This window comes from Cydia splendana, chromosome 15 (assembly GCF_910591565.1).
Source record: "Cydia splendana chromosome 15, ilCydSple1.2, whole genome shotgun sequence".
Lineage (NCBI taxonomy): Eukaryota > Metazoa > Arthropoda > Insecta > Lepidoptera > Tortricidae > Cydia > Cydia splendana.
The window spans coordinates 12,465,590-12,476,793 of record NC_085974.1 but is presented as its reverse complement, the minus strand read 5'-3'; the positions used below and the strand labels follow the sequence as shown (position 1 = coordinate 12,476,793).

At 37.5% G+C, this 11,204-nt stretch overlaps 1 protein-coding gene across 1 annotated transcript in view; it reads right to left on the bottom strand.

Annotated features, from left to right (window-relative positions):
* Positions 1–637: 637 nt before the first annotated feature.
* The window catches only part of LOC134797662 (runt-related transcription factor 1-like), a 45,474-nt gene continuing 34,907 nt past the window's right edge, over positions 638–11,204 (bottom strand). Inside the window, exons 5-6 of the mRNA XM_063770005.1 lie at positions 1,661–1,813; positions 638–1,385 (exon numbers count right to left, since the gene is read on the bottom strand). Of these exons, the coding sequence (XP_063626075.1) occupies positions 892–1,385; positions 1,661–1,813 (647 nt within the window). The 3' untranslated portion in view covers positions 638–891. The remainder of the gene's footprint in view (positions 1,386–1,660; positions 1,814–11,204) is intronic.

The window sequence follows — 11,204 nt, the reverse complement described above, 5'->3', positions numbered from 1 at the left end:
TATGATTGTTCATATTTTTTAAACCCCCATTTTTATTTTATTTTCGAAATAGAACATTAAAAAAATTGAACAATCCTAATTATGTCAAGAGTGACTACAAGTATAGAATCGCGCGCGGTAGCGCAAGACATTCTAAGCGTTTTTGAGTATACATACAAGGTTCTTATATGTGGGCACAGTTTAATAATTAACCTTATACCTATGTATCTATGCTAGAAGGCACAATCTATTTTGTAAGGTAAACATTATCGCATTCACTGCCAGGGGGAGTGGCCTAGGAACAAATTTGTATGACGGTGGACGCACATGTGCGTCGGGGGTAGTGAATGTGTTAATACCTATCCATTTTCTGTTTAAATCAAAAACAAACTTTTTTTTACTCACTCAGGAATCAGGATCGTTATTTTCGTCATGCAGTTAAAACCTTCTCCTGTTATTTGAGCGTGTTTAAATTTTGTTGCATACATATTTTCCATAAAATATTGTGATCCGATGGCCAAGCGACGCTTTCCCGCTGCGGTCTGAATAATAATAGGTCCGATCCAAAACAGTATTTGCCTCTCGTGCTGCCATCGAAATGAGCTGCAATTATTTATCAAAAACTCAATTACGCCACTTACTCGTAATTAAGTAAACATTTAAAATTTTAATAACTTTATTTACACATTTTTGCATTATCTTATAATACAGTCAACAATTTCGTTAAACATTACAATTGAAGTTCACATTCATTTATCTAACGTAAAACACCATCTATCGACAGTAATCACTATATTTAGCCACCGTTAACATCTATAACCGGTTGTCCACACACTTATCACTCCGGACGGTTAGCGAGCCGAACACTAAAGTCTTCCTGTATTTGTCACGAGTCCTTAGATAAAAATTGTTTTAATACGGACGCCACACATCGACCGGTCTTCGTTCGGAAGTAGTCAATGCTTTGCTGCGCGTCCTGACCCCTTGTTCCGTCCATTCCGGTGAAGCAGGTCTCTTTTTTCCACCGCCAGGTGGAGTGGAGTTAGCTTCTTCTTCTCTGTCTGGACTGGAGTTGGAATCTTCTTGAGGGGGTGGTGGTCTAAGCCACCAATCGTAGCCACCGTAAAGTTGCGAGTAAAGCCACGCTGGCGGCGTCGGTAGTAAAGGGGAATTTAGGAACAGTTGTGCAGCTAACGCGCTGTGGAATAGGCTGGAAGGTGCTGGTAGAGGCTGGAGGGGTTTCCTGGTTCTGGTAACGGAGGTGAAGGCTCCTGGACGGTCGTCGGGCGGCGGGCTGATGGACGCCGTGACGGAGATATCGTCGCTCTGCGGGGAGCTCGGCCGCGAGTTTGCGGGGCTAGTCGTGCTGTGCGCGTGCACTGTTGTAGGGTTCTCGGATGTCACATCTGAGAAAGATAAATTATATAGTACTATATTTTAAGCGTGCCATATACAGGTTGGCTAAAAAATAACTGCATTCCCGTTGCCAGGGAGGTTTTGGTTTCGCGATTTTGGGGTTGGTCCCATAGTAAAAGTTGCTCAGTATAATCCCAAAACCTCCCTGGCAACGGGAGTGCAGTTATTTTTTAGCCATCGTGTATATAGTCATATACTTCTACATATAAATCTTCCTCCAATAAGAGATAGTATAATTGTAAGCATGTAACAAGTTGATGCTCACCAGTTTCATGTGCCTGTGGAGGATGCCCAGGCGCATGGGGTGGTAGCACATGCGGGGTGAAGTGCGCGTGTGGTGGTAGCAGGGGAGGGGGGTAGTGCCGCGCTAACGCCCCCCACTCGCCGTTCGGTAGGCCGGCTAACTGATGAGCTATGCCTGGCAACAAAAAAAATAACTTTTAATATTCTGTTTAGGATAGAAAATGCATACATTTTATGACCTGCTAAGTTAAGTGAAACTTTCAAGGCCTTGGCATTTCCTGTATTAAAATAGAATGACAAGACGTAATTCCTAGACATTTCGAAATCCAAGTTTTTATGACGAATGCCAGCTGATTGCGTCCTTGTCTACGTTATCTAATCGATTACTGGAATGGTTGGTGCGACCCGTGCCGTGAAAGGAGCTTTCTTGATGAGTCAACATCATATTACTATTGATAACGTGAACAATTACGAATGCTTTTAACAACTCAATCAACACTACAATGGCGTTATAACGCTTAACGCGATACTTAACGCAGCCAGCATACAAGTCCTATCTTTTCAAACAATTTATTATCTCAGCCCTATTTTAAAATATGAGCTCTAAGCTGCATATGTTAAGGTTAGTATTTGCATTAACGTGACTGATAAGATAAGAGGTTTAGAAGGTACCTGTGGATATTTAAATAATGAGTGAGACGATTCCCTCGCTCCCCCACAAGCTTGTTTCAATTCCCGCCTTATCTCCGTCGCGGCACTCCTCAATTGTTAGCTCTGACAAGTTTGAAATGCGCGGATCGGGAATCAAAATAAGACGGGTTTTAAGTAGGTTATATGTGCCTATATGTCTTTGTCAAGTGTCTTTGGGAGTAACGTAGGTATGAGTTCGTTAGCGGAGATGCATAAGTCTTTTATACAACTTGTTCCTATCGTCTACCTTCAATCTCCAGATTGACTAAGGTATTTGTAAGTAAATACGAATGATTAAATTAGGATATATCAACAATATCATATATTTTTATATAATAAATATAATATTGCTCGCCTCAAAATATTAAGGAAACAGTACAAGTTACAAATCTTAAGGGTAGATGTGAAACAACTAATAATAAAGACAAATATTAAACATGTAGATTTTATAAAAAATACGGCTGTAAATCAAATATTTCTAGATATAGGTACATGACCAACAGCTAAACAATCAATTCAGTGAGGAATGTATCAAAATACACATTCAAGATATAGTATTCCTATTACCTATGGGGCTATTCATAAATTACGTCATTTCAAATTAGGGGGGGGGGGGGGGGTCTGGACATCGGATGACGGTAGCATGAAGTAGGAGGAAATGGGGTCATTTGAAGCATGATTTTTGGATGATTATAGGGGGGGGGGGGGTCAAAAATCGTCAAAAATCGATGACGTAATTTATGGACAGCCCCTATTACATAAGTCAATAGATAAAATCTTAGACCGTCATACCAATAATAGTAGTCTATTTCAATATAAAATAGAAGCGCGATAATCGCAAAGCATTTATACATAGGAAATTTGTTTTGGCGTCATAATTCACAGTTGACATTTTTAAGCGCATAAATTAACAAAGTTGCCGGCGCGACCCCGTACATTCGGCTTAACCCTTTAGCACCCACCTTGGGTAATTCCCACCCTACCCGACCCTTTCAGCAATAGAATAAATTACAGGCCGCTTTATGTCACAGATACCGGCGCTGCGAAAATGTAAAACGCATTATTTTCAATCCGGCCGCTTAATCTTTATAGTTCTTGTTGCAATTAGACGAAAGCCTTTTTACGTAGACATAAGGAAGGTGTTTTAAATGGTCTATTTTGGGTCCCGCCGAGTAAAGGACTTCCCTGTTCATCGCCACTCGACCTAGTCCTAGACCTAGTCTCAGCCAGTCGCTACAAAATGGATCCAGTACGGATATGATGGTCGTTCTTCTCTACGTGATAGCGCGATAAAACGGTGGCCGTCACTTTCTATCCCGCGGTGATAAAAAGTGACAGTTATTTTATCACACGTGGATAAAGCAATCCATAATACGCCTGCAGGACGTTCCTCTATATTTTACTGCATTAAATCGTCTCTAATGACACCTTACAAATCACCCGTTGTTTAATTATAGTTAGTTAGTTAGTTAGTTTATTTATTTCATAATGATAAATTACAGTATAAATTATTCTTACGCTAATCTATATGAATTTACATTATGATCGTCAATAACATAACATAACATTTAACACATAACACACACACTTTATAACGAACACTTTATAACATTTAATAACCCAAATATGTGCCGATAAAATTCCTTCAGATAATGTTTCATCTGTTCGTATTCGAATATTTAAATTTTATTGATAAAAGTCCATTAAACCATAATTAAAAACAAACATGATACCTAATAAAGTTCAAATAAATGAATAGATCCTCACTTGGCATACATTTTTATACAATTCAGAGTATTGTCAACGTCTAACACATTCTAGATATACATTATATCATATAATAATAAAACTCGTGCCATTTTTAGATTATGCGCAAATATTTACGACTCGATATGATCCGTTGCATCTGCAAAATTTACTACCTTCGACAACTTGCCTCGTTAAATTAGGTAGTTACTTTGCTTCCACATTTTTATGCTCTAGTTCGAAAAACGAAGGAAATCTGCTCACATTTTCGGGGAGAAAAATTAAAGAAAGTTCACCGTTGACAATCTAACTAATGGCCGCTGCTCAGTGTTGGGGAAAGTCTGAAGATTAAGTTGTTTCTCAGTAATAGACCATCAATATCGGATTAAAACGTCAATCTAACCCTTTGAGCTGATTAATCGTTTTATAAGCACGACGTCAAATTAATGATTATATTTTTAACTAAATTTTGTTAAAATTCTGAGTAGAATACTAGCTTTAAAAACGCAAATCGTGGCTAAGTTTTATGTGTGTGGCTTTGTTGATGTACTTTATTATTAACTATGTAAATTATTTGATAGTGATGGGAATAACTCTTTGACTGAACAAACATCTAAAGTAGGTATCGTTTTAGCAGTTACATGCATAGAAGGGGTTAAGTGAACTTTTCTTCTAGGTGACGTAAAAACCAACTTATAATATAAAGTCTCGATCGTCTTTAATGCAGCCACACGAAGTAGTAAGGATTAATAAAGAGCAGATTGTGCAGGAATTTCTATTGCATTTTAATAAGTGTAGCCAAGGCGGGTGGTTGCTGTTCAGAGCGGCCTTTCTTCAGCTAAGAGCATTCAGGTCAGCACAGAAAACGTTATTCAAACAGTAATATAATTATCAATTAGGTATTGAGGTAACCGTCATAGTACGCATTACCTAATATGTGCCCGATTCGGATTTTGAAATAGACATCTATTAGATATCTTTTAGACATCACCAAGATACGATAACGATATGTTTAAGATCTAACCTATCAAATTTGACATTTGAGCGATTCTGGAGATAATCTTGAACGATTTCCATATGACTTAGAGATCCAATTCACATCTAATATATATCTTACTCTATCTAACGTAAAAGTGACATTGGTTGCCCGAATTGCGCTGCACTGAGAAAATGAAATGGCTAGAAATAAATATGTTTTTGCTGTCTACAACCGAGTGACTTGGCTCGGAGGGAGCCTGCAAAGTTCGTTGTTAAAATCAAAGAAGTCAGCTAGGTTAACGTAAGTTGGTAAAATTATGCAATTAAATTTATTAAAAGTAAATAACACGCGTTCATATTGACTAAGACACTTATTTGAAAACAAATTAGTACTTGGTTATTAACAACCAAAAACGTTCAGCAATAATTGCTTATTTGTCAATCACAAAGCTTTATTCCGCATTTGAAATAAGTCTTGGTTGTATTCAACTTAATAAATTTTAACGAAGCCAAATTGGTACTTTGCTAGAGCTTATTTTTTTCCGTGTGCAAAAGAGAACTAGTTGATATCTAAACTATAACGTATCTAGAATGGATCTAGTACGTGTCGTCTCTTGTGAATATCTTGAAGTTCGAATACGGCAGTATGACCAACGGAAAACGTCAGCACAGTGGAACAATAGTACAAATTCTGCAAAGTACATGATGTGTGATACGACTTAAACTAGCCATGGTATAAATCAAGGGGCGATATATTTAAAAATCCTTTCCACTGATTACGATTTTAGTTTGCAAGCAGACGATATAAATGATTAACATTTTATCGATTTCTAAGGATTTTCAAGTCCTAAACCTTACTTAAGCCATTACCGCCCATTCTACCCACTTGGGTAAACCTGGGTTACGGTATATTCAAGTTTCTACTGTAACTCTACCTAAGAGCATTAAAAAATGGTGGGCTCCAAAAACTTAAGTAACAAATATAGTTTGAGATTTATAATTTTATAAGCTTCCAATGCACCACGATGGACATGTAGCCTCTTTCATTAGAAATATAAATATTTAAGGAAATAGAAAAGAAATTGTACATTAATATAATATGTACCTTTTCATCTATCAGTGTTATCTACATTGAAAAGTCAAGCAGAATGCATATAAGTACTACACCGTGTATACCGCACAGGACACTAACGGCTCGATTCGGAAAATGAATTAGATTTCGTCTAGACTTCAACAAGTTACGATACGGATAATTTAAAGATATTTGTAAGATAGATACCTATGTCAAATTTGACGTTTCCGCGATTCTGGAGGTCCTCTTGAACGATTTCGACAAGTTATGACTTAGATATCCAAGTCACATCTAGTCGATATCTAATGTAGATCTAGTTGATCTCTAAATCGTCTCAAGATCTTGTGATTATCTCGAAATCCGAATAGGCCTGTTAGATACAAATAAAACGTAAGTCATCCGATTGTTTCACATACGTCGTAGCACGGCGGAGATACTGCATAAGATATGTATACTGCAGCGGCTCAGACAATATCCACGGACGCGAGACGCAAAAAATACCGGCAGAATTCAAGATTACCCGGCTTTGTTCTACTTCCACTCGAAAGTCGAAGTGCAGCGTACACTCAGACCCGAAAGTAGCTTCATTAGATACACTATTCAGTAAAACACTTACGTGACCAATTGTATCTGAGTACCTACATTTTATTGAAATGTAATTCATCAGTGTTTTTGTATGTATTTTTATTTCACTTTTAATAATTTCAACCTAAACTATTTAAAGTTGATTGCATAGTGAAACTATAATCTTATTCTACACATTTGAGTCTTGACATGTTATGTTTTGCGATTTAGATTGTGAAACTAAAAGATATCCTAATGTTGGTCCAACAAGGTTATCAAACAGTCAGTAGACAGTGATGGATGTGAAAAAAGAAAAAAATAATGAAAATGATAATGAAAAAATATTTATTCAGTTTAAGAAGTACTTATAGAGTTGTAAGTGTTGGTGCCTTTTTTTAAGTAATAAATACCTGTGTGATGATTGATGATACTTTACAGTACCTCTACATCTACAATTATCTGTTAGTTGTGATGATAATGTATCTTCTACTCATTAACCAAGAATGCATTGTCACCGTAACAGATACAATTCGGAGTGAACGTATTAAGAAAAGTATTATAGTTACATTAATTTAGTCAAATTGTACTCGTATCCCTTTGAACTAACCCATTAGAAAGTTCGAATGTGTATACCCATTTCGATATCAGAGCTCAACTTTCACGGAACTCGTTACAAGAAAAACGAGGAGGCATTTTCGTTTTGTGTTCCTTGATCAAAGTTGCAAAAGAAAGGGCAGCTACAGACGATTTGCATTCGTTAAAAATGTGGAATACTTCGTGTTTGTGTGCTGTGCACAATGTGGAATCGTCGATGCGCCCAATCGGTTTTGATATTTGAAGATTAGGTTACAAACCAAGTTATATAATTGAATAAATTCGTTTGGGATTGTTTTTTCTTTTGTTTCTTTCAAAATACATACATGCTTTTAAATCCACTCATTCAAAGTTTGCCCGAAATGATATAAAAAAATATTCGAACATAAAAATAAATGTTTTAACACAAAATAGTTCATCACAGTTACGCCTTACAAGTTAGAATAATTTACACGGGTACCGCTATCGTGCATCATCATTAGAAGTGTAACCTTTATTCGTTACTATCGATGTAGATATGTTGAAGTTATGAAAACAATCGAATGAAATATTTGCATAGGAGATTATTTTAAATTGAAACTAAGAAACAAAACTTTAACAGAAACAAGTATCAAAAGCAGCTGGTCGACAGTAGTGTGCTGGCCGCATTCGAAGACGTGCCGGTCCGCTACATTGCCTCAGACGAAGGGGTTTTTTCCGACTTTGAAAAATCGCGCCGCCGCGAGAGGGTTGAACCCAAACATTTTAATGCCATTTGCTAGATTGCGTCTTGCATTTTTCTTTCCCCGCTACAGCGCTAATCCGCGAAGAAGACCGGGATTACAGGGATAAAAGTATTTACGTTTTTAGTGTGATTCCGATGTCCCAGATTAGGGAGGAATTTTTTAACGGCTCTCCGAACCCTCGCGGTGATTAGAGAAAGGGTTGGAAGCACTTTCGAGTAATTATTTTACATTTCTTCGAACATCATTGAAGTGCTAACGCGCTAGCGATTTCGCTTCCCTTTGCACGGCTTGAAAAGGTATCCAAGTTGTAAAACAATATCTACATATTAATCGTAGCTTAATGAAAACCGGTGTATACTATCATGCAAAGCTAAGTTTAAAATGTTTAGCAAATATTTACTCTCAAAAGACGAGTCAGGGCTCGAGCGCGCTAGTTGCTAAAGTGTTAACATTTAATTATTACTGAGCATAAGTTTATAAGTTTAATTAATTTTCGTAAAGTTGTGGGGCGTCACGCGTGGCAATTACAACATTCATTTCAAAGTCGGTGGTTGGAGTAATGGCGGAAACTTATGAGAAATGATAGGCACATGCGCCTCGACAGCAGTTTGAATCGGCATCGGCAACGGAAACCCTTGCCGATTATAAATTGAAAGTAATCATTCAGGGGAACAGTCCGACATAATAGCAAAAGCTATGTATACAACGGACTGTTCTAAGCAACTACGAGACTTATTTATTCCCGATTACGAAGTGATGTAACTTCATAATTATTAAAATAGATGAAAATAAATCAACCACGCATTTTATTAAGTACATACATATATATTACCTAAAATATTAAATGACCTGCTAGAAGATGTTTATGTGTTAACTATTTAAAATATTTAAATGGTAAACATATAAAAAGTTATTAAAATGTTATTATTAAAAACTAACGACACAAGCTATGTATACTAAGAATCATACGTACGATAAGATATAGAATATATTGTTTTTCTTTATTTTCACGAACGAGGAGATAATAATCGGCACACAAACCTCCTCAAGGTTTTGCCTACGATGGGTCTTGTATTAACTTTTTAGACTGTAATTTGTTTGTTTATTCAATTTTTTAAAAAATATAAAAATAAATTATAATAAAGTTCAGACTCGAGTGCTGCTTGTTTACCTTGCCTTGCTTCAAATACCAAAGCTACAACTCTAACCGTGCTTTATTTATTTTTGCCAGTTTTATGCTCAGTTCATTTATAGCCAGCGGATATAACGGATTATCGTTAGAATTACGGCAGACCAAAACTACCTTAAATGTTACGTTTAGATATTGCAGTAAATAGTTAAGACATGCTTTACTCTTGACGAATGATGCAAAGCTATAAACGTTAAAACCATTATACATTATAAAAAGCCTGCTCACTTCAGTCGTCAGCTTTAAGGATGAGTCACGCTAGACCGGGCCGGGTTCGGGCCGAGGCTTCCGGCGCTTCGTTTTCTAAGGAAAGCACCACGTGATCACCAATCAGCCGTCATGGAAAATGACGTGTCGGACACATCGGCAAGGGCCCGGCAAAGTCTAGTGTGAGACATCCTTTAGTGGCCAAGAGATTTGTACAGCTTTTGAGTCTCCATATTTTGTAGATATGACCCAGTTACTCGTATTTCTTGACATAAATAAAAACGTTCAAGCATGCTAACAACGCTTACCAATCACAACACACTGATTTGTTCAGCGTCAGTGCCGGCTACGTCACAGCATGGGTTAACAAGACGGATATCCCCCGTACATCATAAGGTTAATAAGAGGGCTCGCGAACTAACGACCACGCTTTGTCAACGCGCCTTAACCCGCCCGCCGCCATCTTTGGCAGCCATGTTGGATTTCAATCTACTTAGCGCTTAATGAATTTGTGTCTATTGATTTTGTTTAACCCCTTTTTGTTTTGCTTAATTAACCTTTGGTTTTGAACAAGGGAAAGTGAAGGTTGACTTGATATTTTGCTTAACTATGGTTGTTTATTTTTATAAGCTTTTGTCTAACACTTTCACCGTCCACGTTATCTAAATAGTAGTATCTAAAATGCTAATCCTCTTTAAGTAAAGAGTTTGCGTCCCCAGATGCATTTATAAACGTCTAACGAAATAGTGATGTTTATGGAAGGGTTCATTCGTTTTGTGCAATTTCGCTTGACTATAATTAACTTAATCCAGCCGTAAATCCATAATATTGAACTGAACTTTATAAAACGCGACATTTATAGGGAGAAATTAATTGCACTGTTTTCTGTATACACAACGCTTTAAACGCTTATCATAAAAAATATATCACAAAAAATATGTTGCCGTCAAGCCACATACCTACGGACAATTTTCGCTACATGCGTAGGTACCTAATGTAGCCGGCTACAACTACGGCAGTTTGTTTTGTAGTACTTGGTTTTGGTACGACAGATAACGACATTATTAGAGGTTATAATAATACACCAGCCTATATACGTCCCACTGCTGGGCACAGGCCTCCTCTCAAGAGGATATTAGAGGTTAAAGTCATAAAAACGCGTAGGTGGCCGATATTAGGGCACATTACCCTATGTCATACGGATTTCCCATTCATACATAGTTATGTATGAATGGGAAATTCGTATGACATGCCTATGTACAACATCATTAAAACGGATTTCCATGCGTTCATACAATACAAGATTTAAATTAACGACAACGTATGTGTTTGAAAGGATTAATGGATTACTACACACCTTTACACACACATACATGTGCCTTTACTGTGCATGTAGACTTATGAAAATTACGCGCATTACCAGTTAATGGGGCCCGCGTCATCATCTCGAATTTATTCGAATGCGCAGTAAAAGCTCGAATCACGCCATACAAAAGGCTGTATGAGGTGGGTGGGACATTTAAAATTTACAAATGCGTAATTATGCACCCGCATTGTCGCGAGCGGGCGGCGGAAGGGTTAACCCCCTAACCTTTCTTCCCCCCTCCCCACGATCCGGGGCTTCCGGGCCTAATGCTATATTTAATTTTCTCTAAGGCTCCCTCATTAATAATGCGAGCTGCGACTTAAAGTGGTGCTCACACGGCCGCGTGGAAGAAACGTACCGCGGCGTGCTGAGTGACGTGCATTAATTCGGGTATAAATTGGTAATTAAGGTAATTTTGAGGTGACAGGTCCTGTA